Genomic DNA, 16937 nt, shown 5'->3' with positions numbered 1-16937 from the left:
TCCGGGAAGCTTTTGATAAACAAGATTTCCTTTTCCAAAAAAAAAATACTAAAAGAGTAAGTGAATCTGGCCTATGCTGAATAAATTTTTTTGTTTTTAATAAAATCAAAGATAAAAGGAAAAAAAAAAAAAAATTACATTAAATGGTGTTGTCCATCGTATGCGTGAGATACGTGAATTGCAAGACAAAATTCGTTCCATATCAAATGGAATCTTCTTGTGGGTCTGGTGGAGAGTGGGATTAGGTAGTTATATAATTTTTGTTTAATAACTTAAGCGCGTTAATTAGGTACAAGTTTCTAAATTTCTTCTCGAAGAGTTTCTCGTTTTTCTCCGAGCAAACATTCCATTTTTTCAAACTTAAGCCACCGAGGAGAATCAAACAGTCAATGATCGTTTTCAACTATAATGTTCTCGCTCTAGATGAACTAGTATTCACGCCATGTAAACAATGTCTTTGGTCCAGGAGAATATGCCTTTCTTAAAGGTGTTTTTATTTTGTTAAGAACCTTCTTAAAGGTGATGGATTTGAATGTTCGTAAAGTTTGATTCGTTTGAATATCTTTTAGATTTACCGCGTATAATCATAAAGTAAAAAATAAGTAAAATAGATAACCTTAAGAGGGTCTATATGGTTCGAATAATCTTAATCATAAAAGTTATAGTACTTGTTTAATTCACGATGGTGTGTGGAAATGAAGTAAAAGCGTAAGAAACGTATCCGTGGCGAGTGTCAGACAAACAGGACTACAAGGACGAACAGAAATTTGAAATAGCTGCGAACTGCGGTTGACAAATGTGAAAGGAGACAACAATGCAAGGAAGACAAATAGGTATATGATATATTTTTTTTTTTTTTTTTTTTTGTTGAAAAAACAAAACCGGACCAAAGAATTACAAGTTCAGATCATCAATCATGGTATCCAAAGATCTCCATATCTTGCTGACTTTGTGCGTCCTACTCCACTTTGCAAGAGCGTCTGCTTTGTCATTTGTTTTCCTTGGGCCAAACTGGAATTGGATATGCTCGAAGTGGTGTATGCGATCCCTGATTTGTTCTATATTGTGTTTTGACTGCCAGTTAATGGTGTTACTGCCGTCCTGTATCTTTGTAATCAAGTTTTTGTTGTCGCTTTCGATAATAATGTGGTTCAGGCGAAGCTCCTCCGCCCATATGACCGCGGTCAGGATAGCCATACTTTCACATTCTTCCGCTGTCTGTCCCCTGATGCTGTCTGCTCTGGCCACCATGAACTCGCCCTTTGCATCGTGGATGATGTTTCCGATACCTGCTGGGACTGAGAAAGTCTTGAAAGAGGCATCAACATTAATTTTGAGGAAAGGAGGTGGGGGTGGCAGCCATTGAGGCTTGACTGCGTTGCTTTTAGCAATCTGTTGCAATGGTAATTTTGTGGCATAACATTGAATCTGTTGAATAAGTTGCATAGGTTTGATTGCTTTCTTCCCGAAACAGGATTCGCATCTCGCTTTCCATATAAACCACATTATTTTTGCAAATTTTTCCATCGTCTCGTTTTCCAGTGTGGACCAACTCAAGATCCACTCAGTCACCGATTCAATACCGTCAGTTCTAATGTTATAGTGGAACCAGATTGCCCTGGCTAAGTTGCACCGAATAAGAACGTGCGTTGCTGTTTCCCTTTCGTTGCAGAAGGTGCAGCCAAAGTTGTTGCCAATGAAAGAACCTATTTTGTCTTTAACCGGGAGACTGTTGGTGCAGCATTTCCATAGGAACAGTTTGATTCTGGGAATCGTCCTGATGTTCCAAATGAAAGCCCATTCCTTTGTTTCGGGTGTGCTTGTACCCGATCTCAGGTGTCTGTACATAGATTTTATAGTGAATTGACCAGAGTCAGTAAGCGTCCATACCTGTTCATCCTCCGCTGTTGGGTGGAGGTTGATGCTAAGAATTGCATTGCAGGTCTCGTCATCAAAGTATCGTTGGAGAAGGTCCGTTTTCCAAGTATGATTATCAATTAATTGGTCCACCGTGATTAGCGGGCAGCTATTGTGGTTTGGTAGAGGCGGCACATGTTGGGGAATCCAGTAATCCCGCCAAATATTGATGTTGGTACCTTGGTTGACATCCCAGAAGATAAGTGACGAAAGTTTGCCGATGGGGTCTGCCAAGGATTTCCAGACCCAAGAATGATTCTGTTTTGGGGGGACGGGTTGTGCTGATTTTGGGAAGTATTTAGCTTTGAGGAGTTGAGCCCAAGGCGCCAGCGGGGATTTGAGAAGGCGCCATCCCAGTTTGCAAAGGAACGCTTCATTATCAAGGGCTGGTATTCTGAGGCCTAGACCTCCAAATTTGCGAGGATTACAGATTGCGTTCCAGTTGATAGTGTGAGTGGTTTTTTCTTTTCCCCACCAGAATGACCGTTGGATGGTCTCTATGCGTTTGCTGATGCCTTTGGGGATGGCAAAGCATTGCATCTGATATCGGGGAACCGCCGCGGTAATAGACGAGATGACTACTGTGCGGCCTGCTTGGGAGAGGAGGTTGGTTTGCCACTTTGACAGTTTATTCTGAATTTGAGCCACCAGCGGCTCAAAAGTTTGCTGTTTCTTGGCCCCTATGAACAGTTTCGTGCCCAGATACTTGTCTAAATTTGAGGCTTGGTGGACTTTGAGGGATTTGGTAATGATATATGTGTCTAGACATATACCATCACAATTTTTTTTTATATTTTTGTTAGGCAGCCCTAGTTTTATGAGAATATTCAAAAGTGTATCAACATTATATGTTACCTTGATTGCCCTTACTTTACATTCAAAATATGACTGCCATGATCTCTCTCATGCGCTTTTCCCTCCTTATTAAATCTTAGAGATACGCGCTTCACTATCAAATCCCATGATCAGAAACCACAACAAAGTCTCTGATTCAGATTTCTAAATCATCACTCTTAAAGAAAGTTCAGGTTAAGAAGTCTTCTTCTTTAATCAACTTTTTACTAGTAAGTTTTGATTTTTAAGTTGTTAATTTGATCTTAGAGAGTTTGATTCTTTAAGTTTCCTTGCATGTCTATATTTCTTCAATCATCTTCAGATGTTCATGCTTTAATTGAGGAATTTGATATGCTTTGTTTCAATTAGTTTGCCCTTAATACAACAGATTCCAGGTTCAACTTGTTTGAAGGAATTCCTAAATGATCCTTTTCTCAGGTTTAAAGTCTCTCAGTATTTTGGATGCATGTCTAGTTAAATCTTAACTAACTAGAAAAATTCATTCAAATCTCAATTTAAGTTGATATTTATATAGAGTACTAGTCAAATTTGTCATAGCTGTTCAGGATTTATTTTCTAGGTAGTCCTTAAAGGGTTGATACTATTAAAGATTTTTTTTTTTGTTTTGAGTTTTATGTATTGAATGTTGTGTGGTGTTCATTATGACATTTCGATATACGTTTTCTTGTTGCAAATCATTCGAAAACTTAACAGTAAGTTATGATTTAATATTGCAGTTTCGATTTTATAATGGATGACTCTAGTACTGAGTTACCCATTTTCGGAAAGGAGTTTTATATTCCTAGTTACATAGTTATACCGGGATCGGCAGTCGATTCTGTTTCCCATTTTCCAACATGTCCTGTTCTTGTTTTCATCAACTCTAGAAGTGGTGGTCAGCTTGGTGGGGATCTTTTGGTCACATATCGAGCCCTCCTCAATGAAAATCAGGTATTTCAAGTGTCTTTATAATTAGGATTGGGCAAATAAGGGATTCTGAATTCTTACTTTCATGATCTTGTGTGGGGGCTAATTTAGTGAAAGCGATATTCAGGTCTTTGATTTGGGGGAAGAGGCTCCTGATAAGGTGTTAAATAGGATTTACGTCAATTTAGAAAAGCTTAAGCTAAACGGAGATAGCTTGGCTACTGAAGTGCAAAAGAGACTAAGAATAATAGTGAGTGCAGTGTCAATTTCTACCATGAGGAAGTGTTTATTCTTTCACTTTAATTATCGTTGTTTTGTTATGTTAGGTTGCAGGTGGAGATGGCACAGCAAGTTGGCTGCTTGGAGTAATTTCCGATCTCAAATTAACTCACCCGCCTCCAGTTGCTACCGTTCCGTTGGGAACTGGAAATAATCTCCCGTTTTCGTTTGGTTGGGTAAGAAATTAATGTTTCTTTCAGTAAATCTCGACCGGTTTCAAAGTAATTAGATTCTTAGGATTATTAACTTTTTGAGCGGTGAATTCTTTATTGGTAGAAACAAATTTTCTTTGCTTGGCTAATTTTCAGGGGAAGAAGAATCCAGGGACCAATCCTAAGTCTGTGAAATTGTTCTTGAATCAAGTAAAGAATGCAAAAGAAATGAAAATAGACAGGTCTTTTTTTCGTGTCATTATTACTATTATTACATTTTTGTGCTTTAGTTCCTTTCCTTTTCGGGGTGAAGGACTTAATCTTTCATAACCTATTTAGTCCTTGTTTTTCAGCTGGCATATACTCATGAGGATGAGAGCTCCGAAACAAGGATCTTGTGATCCTATTGCACCCCTTGAGTTACCACATTCTCTGCACGCATTTCACCGTGTTTCTAAGACAGACTCCTTGAACATGGTACGGTTATTTGCACAATAATTGCTCTGCGGTTTCTACTTAATAGGAGTAAATACCCCAACCACACATGTTTCCCCCTTTAGCGGAAAACGACTTGGGAAGAAGAAAAGATTGATGAAATTGCTGCAAAAAAATTCTGGAACGACCCTGTGTGAATTTATTGCTGCAATTGAATAGTACTATGCTGACTACAACATTTTGTTGACGGGTCGTCAGGAAGGTTATCACACGTTTCGTGGGGGATTCTGGAACTACTTCAGCATGGGTAAATGTTTCTTTCGCTAAAATATCTATAGCGTGTACTTCTTTGAGAAGTTTGAACTGTTTTCGTTGAGGTAGCTTTACTACAATCGTTACTTCTCAACTACTTACTTTGTTTTACGTAAAAAGAATTATTGCAACTTTTAATTAGTATCAGACTCGTGATTTTGTCGTGGAATATTTGGATTGCAGATCCTAAGTAAGACTTATCTCCATTAGGAATACTTGAGTTTAATTCTACACTAGATATAATAATTTGCTTTTGCCTGTTAGAGAATGCTTTCTAGTTAACAACCATATCTCCATCATCTACTTATTCCACAATGGATCTGTCTTCTCATAACATTTTCTTTTTGTCTAAGGAAATGATTTTTTCGATGCATCTCATTTTGCTTCAGACTTTATGATCTCATTTTGGAAACTTGGGCAACAGGTCTTGATTAAGAGTCAGACCAATAAATTCTTGTTTGTTACCAACATTGTGGTAGTATTTGTTTTTCCTCAGTGTTGGAATCTGACTTTTCTGAATCTAAATCAGTGAACCCAAATTCAACCCGAATTTATCATTCCCACGAGTTGGATAGAAATAAACATTTTGAAACCTGACACGAGACAATTCAGACCTCGAGTGATTTAAATCGGACCTAGAGAAAAACAAATTTTATGTATTAGCTATACTACATTTATGATTGGTTGAGTCTATATTTCTAGTCTACATATTAGCATAATATATTTGCACACTGTTACTAAATTTTCTGCCTCAATTTTGTGCATAAGTTCGTTTACGAAATATAGTCTTTGTAAGCAATAGTTATGTCAGCTACGTGATGTTTACAGTGTAAAACAATTTGGACCTGTTTATTTGCAGGAATGGATGCTCAAGTATCATATGAATTTCATTCTCAGCGTAAGTTACATCCAGAAAAGTTCAAGAATCAGCTAATGAACCAGGTACTGCTACTCTTTAATTCTCACAGTTACTTCTACATTATGTTTTCAGGTTTATGGATTTTATGAATTTCAATGATCTACTAATGAAGTAAATTATGTAGAAAATCATGTATTAACTCATAACCGTTAATTATGATGTTGGAGCATCTAAGGTCCAGCCTATCCTAACGCAAGCTGATAATCTAGGCTTACTTGGGTAGTTATATATATACACACACATACCTTATTTGGTGAATCAAGAACTGTTTAGAGCGAGTTAATCTTTTTATTATCTTATCTGTTATCTTCATCTTCTCTTTGGCTAACTATTTGAGCGGACAATTTCTTCTCATCTGTGGTATGGGGTTGTTTTGAAAAGTTATACTTGTAAATTCCTTTATGATCAGGGTACCTATGCAAAGCTTGGTTGGACGCAAGGGTGGTTCTTAGCTTCTCTTTGTCATCCTTCATCAAGGTCAACATTTAACGACAGTTGATTAACTAATACAAACCATTTCTTCGTGATTTCTTTTTGTTTTCATCATTCATTTCATGGTAACATAGATAGTATATTTTTGTAGCTTGATGCATTTAAGAAGTGTCAAGAAAGTGACATTGTTAGATAACAGTCACCATTCATAACGAATTAAACTTCCATCACAAAAATAAGATTTTTATCTTAAGCCGATGGTGGCCACAACGGAGAGAACCGAACATGTGTGAAGCTCGCATTGGTTGAGAGGTAACATGTAAGTATCTCTATTGGAGAGACCATGGTTTCAACCTTTCCGTTTAACTAAAAAAAGAGGCAAGCATGTGCACCATTCATGCATGTCCAAGTTACATAATTGACTTACGTTAATAAACATCACATTATCACATTAAGCTATTATAGCAAGGCAATTTCATGCATACTCTATTTGTCTTATATTAATTTCTAGTAAACTGGTTTATCAATTCAGGAATATAGCACAGCTAACAAAGGTTAAGGTCATGAATAAACCAGGTCACTGGGAAGACCTCAAAATACCTAGCAGGTGAGATTACTGCTTTATTTACTCAGTTTAACCATTTCGCATTTAATCTCTTATTCCGCAAATTTATTGTGGTCCTGTTTCCTTAAGACAATACCGTCCTTCTGAAAATGTATGAACCATATGTGGCTTAAGATGCAGATAGTTTTTTCAGAAACCTGCTATTTCATTGTTGTTGATATGTTGGATGAGTGTGCTCATCCATAGGCAAAATCCTAAGATGAAGTGAAACCATTCTCTAGTCCTTCGCCACTTCTTCCCATATTGTAGTTGGATTTAATGCCGAAGAGCTTCTTCATGACTTGTCTTACCAACCTTATCTATTTTCAATATGCAGCATTAGATCAATAATTTGTCTCAACTTACCTAGCTTTTCGGGTGGATTTAATCCATGGGGTACACCAAACAAGAAGAAAGTACGAGATGTAAGTTCGTAGTTGGGGAACTTTGCTTCTCCATATCATCTATATTCTCGAGGTAAAAAGCTGTTTTCTCCAAATTGATGGAAGTTCCTTGATGTTCTGTGATCTGCAGAGAGATTTGACTCCACCATTTGTTGATGATGGCCTTCTTGAGGTTGTTGGTTTTAGAGATGCTTGGCATGGGCTTGTTTTGCTTGCTCCAAAAGGACATGGGACTCGTCTCGCACAAGTCAGGATAATTATCTTTTACGCTCTTAAAATTGTGCCAAAAGATGCTTCATTGTGCATGAGAAGCCACATTTGATGTATCGTGTAACCCCGAAGGGTTGCTGATGTCATATGGTGTGTGTGAGTTTTCGCAGTGTCTAAACCTGCCTCAACCGACGTGATCCATACGAGTCTGACTTCTCAACATCTCACATTTCCAACTGCAAAGTAATTTAAATCGATTTTGATACATATACTCAGTCCAGTCTTTTAATAAGTTTAACTCCAACAAGAGGCAAATAGCTCCGCGTGCGTTGTTTTTGCATCAGTCCGATGCACGAGGCAGAAAGTAATGAAAAGAAAAACAGTTTGAAATCTAACTAGGTTGACTCGAACCCCAAAACAGATGTCAGGAAAGAACTACTTGAGATTTTCTTCGACATCATAATCTTGATGTTTCTTGTGCAGGCACATAGAGTCCGATTCGAGTTCCATAAAGGTGCAGCCGACAATACGTACATGAGAATCGACGGGGAACCATGGAAACAACCTCTGCCTGTTAATGACGACACTGTCGTGGTTGAGATTTCTCACCTTGGTCAAGTTAATATGCTTGCAGCACCTGAAGGATGTGCGTCCAAAAGCTTCCTTGTTCCCAGTCATCGAGGCGAGGAAGTTAGTAATGAAGAAAATTCAGAGGAAGAGTTGGAAGAAAGAAAGAAATTTGGAGCAGCAGATTCATTTAGACTCCCTGATGATGATGCCGTAGATATTGCTTGTCTAAGTTAAGCCTGTAAGGCTCTCCCACCTTTGGGCGTCGATAGACAACTGAAACTAGTTTTACTTATACTTGCCGTTTGTATATATTTTTGCCGAAATAACAGAACTTTTTAATGAAAATTATGTGATGGAAATTAGGGGGATCATATCCTTGTGCTTCATATACTAAGTGTAATCCGTGTCTTACGCAGTTCTATTTTTCATAATGTGCTAATGAGCATCTACCGATGTCAAATAAATTTTAGGTTTGTGCACATAATCTACATTGAGTGCATTGCAAGAGTGGGTAACTGCCGCCCCTGACGATCACACGACACTCAAAATAAACCTATTAATATAAGAAACTATGTAAGAAAAGCCCAAGATTTGGGCCCAAATACGAAAAAAAACCCACTGGGAATAATAATGTAAAAAAAACCCAATTTTTAAACTGTTGGCAACACTTTTGAAACTATTACAACACTTTTGAAACTGTGACAACATATATAATTATGTGTGAACAAAAACAAATTTGTTCATACATTTACAAAATTGTTGAGAGCAAATACAAAATTGTTGAGAGCAAATTGTGTTTTGTTCAGAAATTTTCATAAATGTTTTGTAATTTCAAATTTTGGGTTTTTTTGCATTATTATTCCGGGTTGGGCTTCATTTGCTATTTTGACCCGAATTTTGGGCCTTATAATTTTCCTCTCTTAATATAAACTGAGTTGCCTTCTCTCTCTTTCTCCCCACTCTTCTTTACCAGAGTAAGAGAAAGGGAGGAAGAGAGTGACATAAGAAAAGGAGAGAAAACATAACTTGCCAGAAGATGGTAATTTCTTTGAGTTGGTCATATTTAGAGGTAGTGGTGTCAAAAGGGTCAGGCTGGACAGACTGGTCGGTCCAAGCTCGACTGCTCAACCCACGAAGCCCATACGTTGGGTACACCCGACCCGCCTACACACAGGCCGAGTTGGCCCACGGGCTTTTATTTATTTTTGCTTTCTGGAGGAGGTGGTAGTTACTTTATACGTGTGAAGGAAAACCTTACTTCTTGAAGTAGCTTTTGGGGTGAGACAGATCCAAGATCAGTTAGTGGCAATTGAGGGCCAAGGACAAGACCCGCAAAAGGTATCAAAGTCAAGGTTTATCGAAGTCTTTCAATCCATTGGAGGAAAAATTAGGGGTGTGCAAAAATAGACCGAACCAATCAAACCAAACCAATCCAAACCGGTCCAGTCGGTTTTCAAACCAAACCAAACGACGAGTGGTTTGGTACGGTTGTATATTTTCAAAAACCAACAGGTTTGGTTCGGTAAGTGGATGCATTTTTTAGGAACCATTAAAACCAAACGGAACCAGTCAAGTTCAATTAATATATATATAATTATATATTTATATAATTTTTTCTAAAATACATCTATCATATCTCTATAATTTCATACAAATACATATCTTTCATCAAGTTGCTATAAATAAGAATAACTACTACCCATACAAAACAACAACACTACTACAATATAATGTTACTAGCTAGTACTAGATTAAAACAATTCATGTATCATCAATGTTACTAGCTACTATATAATATTTCGGCCATGGACCTGCACATATCTTTCATGTTTCAAATGTTTTTTCGATGCATTATGTTAGTTTGATTGTTTCTTCAGGTTTTTCAGGAGTGTTGTCTTGATTTTATACGTCAATGTATGAAGAAAGTAACTCGATTCGCCGATTTTCATGGAGAACAAATTGCGTTTTATGGATGGTTTGGTATCCATTAGTATCCAAACCGCTTATGATGGTTTGGTTAGTAACCGAACCAAACTCTGATCGGTTTGGTAACGGTTTAAAAAATCACTAACCAAACCATGAGTGGTTTGGTAACGGATGTCACCAAAATACCGGATACCGAACCAACGAACACCCCTAGGAAAAATAATCATCCAGGTCCAATGTGCAAAGAGAAAGATCTTGGTGTTAGTCCCACACATCCGTTGCGAAGAGAGTGGTAGTCACTTTATAAGTGCGAGGAAAAATCTCACCTCTTGAGCTAGCTTTTGGGGTGAGATTAGCCAAAGTCAGTGTCATGTAAAAACCATGCACCAGACTAACAAGAGAGAAAGGAGAAAGTACTTGCATGAGTGGCCAAACACCAAAATTCGTTACTGCTCTTAAAGGTGCTCAATCAGAAGGACACAGTCATTAGACAGCATAATTGCGAAGTATATACTTGAGACAGTTCAAGTTTCTCCAAGTCTAAGCAAGCCCTGAGAGGAAAAAGATGGTATTAATATTGAAATTTGGCTCATTTTCAGCACTGTTGGTCAATATGCAGCAGCTATGAAAAATCAGTAAATACATTTTAACCAAATAAGCAGAAACTACAAAAGGAGAAAACGGAAGAAAGAATATGCTGGAATCCCTGTCAATGTCTTTTTGCCCGCTTTGCCATGACATGCACCAAGTCAATGTTGCATGTAGTTGGACAGTACGCGGCTGGAAGATGGTAAAATTAGAGGCCAGCATATTGGAATTCGATTCCAATGCACTTTGTAATAGCCTCATTAGCTTTCTGAGGTTCTGCCCTTTCTTCTCTTTTCTTCTTTTCTCTGAAATCAATAAGACATCAAAAGGAGTGTTTAATAACGACATAAATGAGATCGTTCTCATCTCAGGGATATCCCCAAGGAAAGCAATTAGGTACAGGATCTGCTTGTGATCAGCAAGCATATGATTTAATAAAACAAAGGTGGTGTTTCTTTTATAGAAATCTCATTCACCTGAGTCTGACTTGTTTCACTCAGGTGCACAGTAATCATTTCAGACAAATGAGTAGGCCATTCAAATGAGTCAGCTGCAAGAGTAGGTAAAATCTAACATTCTGAAAGCTGACTCAATGGGCTCTTATCACAGACTTATTTTAAGTCTGACTTCAAAGGACTCAAAATCAGTCCTTCTCAGCCATTCACACGAGTCAGGTACACAAGTCCGATAAAAACAAACATTCTGAACAGAGTCGAGTAAGACTTCAAATCTCAATTTGAGAGGAAAAAAACACCTGCTATATTGGAAGGAAATGATAGTACCTCTCATTAAATTCTTTAAGGAGTTCCTTTGCTTGAACCAACTTGGAGAGCAAGTTACGGTATACATCAAGGTCTCTATCAACACTTCTCTTGTCTATGTTTAGGGATGCACAAAGCTATCAAGTGATAAATAGAGAATGGATTATATTTTTTAAAACAGACTGAAACTTAAACCATTCATTACTTATTGACCATAAAGAACTCGAAAGTCTAGAGTTTAGGACAAGAATGATTAGACATAAGATTTTTCTTTTTTGAACAAGAAAGAGAAGTATATATTGATAAAATAGATTACAGAAAGGGATTGGGAAACGATCCCAAGGAGACACAATTAATACAAAGAAATCGAAATGTTGTAAAACGAGCCTCCTAATTTACTGCGAGTTTAGACAAGAATAACATGCACATTCTCGTCGAACATGAGCTAAAGAACTGTTTCAATTTGAGACTTGAATGTCTGTGCAGGAATATCTTCTCCTATCCAGATTGCTTTGGAAGCTTATAAAAAGGGAAAGTATTTGGAATTCCGGCAATGTACACTAAAAGCTTAACTTTGGAGCTTAAGTACATATGCCTCGTTTAGGCCTTGGAGCAGGACCATGCCAAGAATAAAACATTGTACAATGTGAAACTAGACTGACTGGACATAGTAGTTTGCCTAAATCGGACATAATGTGGTTCTATTGAGGCGGGTCTTACATTATTAAGTGATGGTCAAATTTTCAGTATATAATTCAAAATGAGAAACTTTTTGACAAGGGAATCTCTCAAGACATTCACCTGAATAGGTATAAATAAAGAAAGGAAACAATTTTGTGCAATCAAAGAAGAATCTAAGTAATTGAACTTCGTCTGAACACACTAGTACACTACAGTGACTATGTTTCTTTACATTATAAGACAAGGATAGGTAAAAAATTCTAACCTTCTCTAAGACAGTAGGCTCAGTTGCATTAGTTAACTCGAGAAGACGGAAAAGCCCCACGGCAAAGAAACGACTATAGCTAAAACTGCCCTTACTCCCAGCTCGTTCTGAAATGTCTTTCAAAACTCCCTCAACTTCTCCTTCTTTAGATGAGAACTCAATTAACGAACTCGCATCTTGAGCACGTGCCCATTCTTCCATCTTTTGGGCATCCTTTCTATTGAAAAATGCAAAAAAAACCCAGTTCAAGATACATAGTCTTAAAGATTACATGATATTGCAACGTGAAAAAAGAGGTCCTCCTAGAATGGCATAATTGATTTCTTGAAAGATATTTGTGGTCATTTTATTGATTTACATTTTCGCTCGAAAATTCAGTAAAGCAGAAGCTACAAAGTAAACATCATGGTGATGGTATACAATGTAATCATGCTAGTACTAAACCCTCGTTTTCTTACTGGCAAATCGTATGATTTGTGTCAAAGTGAAGATGTTTCTTGTTTTATCTAGACTCTTGAACTAGCAATCTGAACTAGTACTGATGCAATATGAGACGGAATTAGCCAAGTAAGTACTTAAATAACCTGTATAGTTCAGGATCTTCTTTCAATGCCTCAATATAAGCTCGAAAAATCGCATCACGATCTTCGTCACTTTGGTAACCTTCCATGAGTTGATCATAAACCGTGACAAAACCAAGAGCAAAAACGGGGTCATAACGATAAGTTTTCTTGTATCTCATCAAATGTTGTTGGACAATCAACTCCTGCAACACAGTGTTGTATATACTAGGAATTGGTCGCTTATACGCCTTGAGGAAATTCAATTTGGTCTCAGCTACTGTTGGCAAATCTAAACCAAAATAAAAAAAAACACATGAATAAATTGTAAATTCCTTCCAACTTTCATTCTCATCTAGAAAATACGAATCAAGCTAAAAAATAAAGAATTAAGCACAAAATTCATAACAAAAATTTAAAACACAACTAAGAAGCCAAATTATTCACAAAATAACACTTCTTGACAACTTTCATTCCTATCTATTGACTCTAACAAAACAATTAAGAAGAAATTAGAACCTCTACTATCTTGTGCTGTTCAAACTAAACTCAAGATCAGTGGCATAATTGTAAATACTAGAAAGATCTAATCACCTAGTTCTCTGGTATGATAAAGCATCAAAATGTAATCTAATTGTGCCCTAAAGTATCAGAGAATCAAAATTGAACTAAAAATGTTGTAAATGTTTACCTGTTCCTGAAGACATGCATTGAACAGTCATCCGATAACTAGAATTTGAGGTCTTAAGACTGATAGAGTGATCAGAAGAAAACTTGGGTCGAGCTCGAAGACATTCGAAATTGAAACCCAAAGCTTGAGTTGACGAAAATGAAATCTTGGTCCCGGAAGCTTGTCCAAATGAAGTGAAAGATAAAGAAGAAATCGACGCCATTGAAGATGGTTTGAGAGAATTTAAGGGAAAATGGGATTTAGGGTTTGTTAGAATTGGGGATTTTTGTCACAATTGAAGACAAAATTTTTGCATATTCGCCAGAAGGAAGAACGGGAAGGAAAAGAGAGGGGGAAGAGAGAGAGAGTGGATTGGATGCTGGAGGAGGCTTATCCGATTTTCAAAATGTTTTCGTGGATCTTAAAATTTTACCACTTAAATTCTTCCACGTGTAACCAGTACTAATTTTTGGTTCATGGCAGAGAATCCCAAATCCTCAATTTTGTTGGTTGACTCGAGTGCGGGGTCATGGTAAAACACTCAGACTTTTTATGGCTAGGTCTATGGGCAAATTAGAATTTTTTGGGTGCGTATATTTTATCAAAAAGGTTGATCAGTTTATTTTCTAATCATTTAAGAGAAATAATTTTAGTTCACTATTTCTTCTCTATACCGATAAGAGTTGATGGTAATCACCAATTCCCTCTATTGTCCATTAATCTATTCCTCTTTATATTGTCAATTCAATCGTTACCATCAGTGTCATCAGATAACACGGGATCTAAGCTTCTAGATATCATCCTACCCAGAGTACGTTTTTTTTAGTGGTGGTTCTGTTTTTTACAAAGAGGGCAAATTTCCTCATCACCGCCAATCAAGGCATCAAATCCAATAGTCCAAGATGCTCGATTTGGGATTGAGGAACTATGGTCACCATTTTCTCCTTTATTGATCCCTATTATTTCTGGATCATCATGTACGACTTCCTCAACACGAACCATCAAGATAAGAGGGCGTCTTGTCAAGGCAAAGTTTGCCCATTCAGTGTAGATTGAAGGGCAAGGAGGGACAGTTGCCTTTGGTGGTTTCTGTAATTTTTTAAACAATGTTCGGGTAGTTTCGCTATTTTGCTTAATTTTAGAAAAATCCAAAAGTGTTTAAGGCTCTCATTAAAACCAAGCTATGGAAAGCTTTAACCCACAACTTGGAGAAAGGGAGAGAAGATTGGAGGGTAGAGGTAGGAAGAGACTGAAGGTTTTGATTCATCTTTATCTTTGTCAAAGTTCTTTAATATTTAAGTCTTCTTACTTTGATTCAATCGTTTCGGTAATCATACATTTAAATTGTTTGTTTCGATTGTTTTAGGGTTTTATTATTTTTCTCTTCCATTTGTAATTGATTAATTTAATGAATCCTTAAAGAATTGAACTTATCCAAAATAATTGTTATAACTTTTAGTTTCTCTCTATATTCTCTCTCTAACTTGTTCAATAACAAATTTGATAAAGAAAGCTCATATAAATTGTTCAATCATGAAATTTTATAATACTTAGAATCAATTGAAAAACAAAAATCATACACGTAAAAGTGTCGAAAGCTTATGCACGTGGTTGGCACGCAACCCACTTAACTGATATTTGAGAGAAAAATCGAGAATGGGAGTCAACCAGACATATTTTCATTGGGGGTGTAATCCGAATATTGTTAAATAATTGTCGGTCCATGTCTAGATAAGTCTTGATATTTTGTGAAATGTATTTTTGTCATAACTCACACATGTGGTTGGCACAAGAACCACATCACTGATATTTGATGAAAAACATCGACAATGAGAGTCAACCCCATACATATTGCCATTTGTAAGTATTGTCCTAGTATCGCTAAATAGTTGGAGATCAATCTCTAAATAACCCATTTGATTTCGTATTAATGAGACATCCCCACATTACGTCCTTAATTCAAGCTAGTCTATAGTGATATTCCTTAATTTCCACACATATGGCATTTCAAACCTAATACAAATAATAGAGGTGACCCATCCCAAAATTGTTTTAGAATGTGATCAATTAACCTTCACGATCTTAGCGAAATGGGGAAGAAATCACCGGCAAAAGAAGATCTGGGAAGAGCTACCCTTCTTGTAATGTAGTAGTGTGTCTGTCCTTTCTCAACAAACAAAAAATAAACCTTCACAACAAAATAAGATTTTTCCAAAAAAAAAAAAAAAAAAATCAAAATAAGATAAAATGAAATTGACCCTTAAACTAAACATGAACTATTTTTTTTTTTTTGTTGAACTAAAACATGAACTATTAGTCAAAATTTGTGTCCTCTCAGGCAAAGGTCTTCATATTCCCCAACTTCAAATTATTTGTTTAGAGATCAAATGTATGGAGACTTGGAACAACCCCCAATGAAAGAAACCTCAAAAAGGTGTTCGGAACTGCTCCCATGAAGCAAACAGCATAATGTATATATGGACCCCAGGCATGACCGAGACTCTCCCCCTCCTTTAGCTTCAAATATATATTAATTTTTTTTTTTTTTTTTTTGTAAGAAATCTACTACCAATCTACATCGGTCATCGTAAGACATTGATACATCTCAAGTGTGATACGCATAATGTAAGTGTGGACCTAATGTCCAACAACATAGAACGTAAAACCGGATAAACTATTTCTTATTTTTAATAATTCAAATTCAATAATCATGGATTCTAACTCCTCTGAAAATCGAACTTAGAACATCTAGAATTTTTGAGTTTATATCAACACTGTCAACCACTTGAGCAACCAAGTGTTCACAAATATGTATTAACTTCACTACCAAAAATATGTAGTGGTATAACAAATTTATACTCTATAGTTATGGTTGTAAGTAAACATGCATCATGGATAACCCCAACAAGTAAAAAATAAATTGGGTGGGAAAAGTTATCGCCTTATCGGGAGATAAAAGGATAATTTTGTCAAAACATCTTGTAAATTCGTTGTTTTAAATGATACACATACATTTTTCTAGTTTCCAGTTCTCTAAGTATTTTCATAATTTGCAACTGCTGGCAAGAGAGGTACAACAACTTGCACGAAGATAGCAACAACTTGCGGGATGAAAAAAATTATTAGATTTTTAACCAAGTAAATACAAAATTTGAGCTTTTAACCAAACAAAATACAAATGTTGAGGTTTTTAACCAAGCAAAATATAATTTGTCGTTTTAAGTTAAAAGATTAAAATTGGGTGTTCAACCCAATTTCCTTTTGGGAGAAATTATGTCTGATTTTTTGTCCTAAAAAAGAGTTCTGATGACAAGATTTATCGGAGCAAGAAGAAAATTTTTTCATAGTACAAAATTTTAAAGAAAAAATTACGAGTTTTATCAAATTCTGGGAAAACAAAACTTCTCCTTATTATCTCCTCCCATTTCCGACCACCACCACCATTTCTCTCATATTCGGCCGCCCTTGCTCTCATTTCCCTCCCCTCTCCC

The 16937-nt window shown here is 36.5% G+C and overlaps 2 protein-coding genes across 4 annotated transcripts; one reads left to right on the top strand and one right to left on the bottom strand.

Annotated features, from left to right (window-relative positions):
• The first annotated feature begins 687 nt into the window (after nt 1–687).
• On the top strand, nt 688–8366 carry LOC147552110 (diacylglycerol kinase 1-like). Of its 3 annotated transcripts, none has more exons than XM_086672003.1 (13): nt 688–833; nt 3489–3702; nt 3806–3928; nt 4005–4133; nt 4266–4351; nt 4463–4586; nt 4803–4851; nt 5716–5798; nt 6185–6252; nt 6740–6814; nt 7149–7236; nt 7346–7462; nt 7909–8366. In XM_086672003.1, the coding sequence occupies exons 2-13, from the start codon at nt 3502–3504 to the stop codon at nt 8227–8229; spliced, it is 1464 nt and encodes a 487-aa protein (XP_086528129.1). In that variant the 5' UTR covers nt 688–833; nt 3489–3501; the 3' UTR covers nt 8230–8366. The 3 variants fall into 3 exon arrangements, with proteins under 3 accessions (XP_086528129.1, XP_086528127.1, XP_086528128.1); XM_086672001.1 differs by lacking the exon at nt 688–833 and adding an exon at nt 2780–2945; XM_086672002.1 differs by lacking the exon at nt 688–833 and adding an exon at nt 2825–2981.
• A 2107-nt stretch (nt 8367–10473) lies between these two features.
• On the bottom strand, nt 10474–13963 carry PSB29 (photosystem II reaction center PSB29 protein). The gene is made up of 5 exons (XM_086667273.1): nt 13468–13963; nt 12801–13068; nt 12217–12433; nt 11292–11407; nt 10474–10814 (listed from the first exon to the last, which is right to left on the bottom strand). Exons 1-5 carry the CDS (start codon nt 13667–13669, stop codon nt 10718–10720), a joined length of 900 nt encoding a protein of 299 aa, XP_086523399.1. The 5' UTR covers nt 13670–13963; the 3' UTR covers nt 10474–10717.
• Between the last annotated feature and the right edge of the window lie 2974 nt (nt 13964–16937).

Source organism: Eschscholzia californica, unplaced genomic scaffold, assembly GCF_041429995.1.
Source record: "Eschscholzia californica isolate CP2 unplaced genomic scaffold, dmEscCali1.0.p SCAF_3, whole genome shotgun sequence".
NCBI lineage: Eukaryota > Viridiplantae > Streptophyta > Magnoliopsida > Ranunculales > Papaveraceae > Eschscholzia > Eschscholzia californica.
The sequence above is the reverse complement of the archived record's forward strand: the minus strand, read 5'-3'. Positions and strand labels throughout refer to the sequence as shown.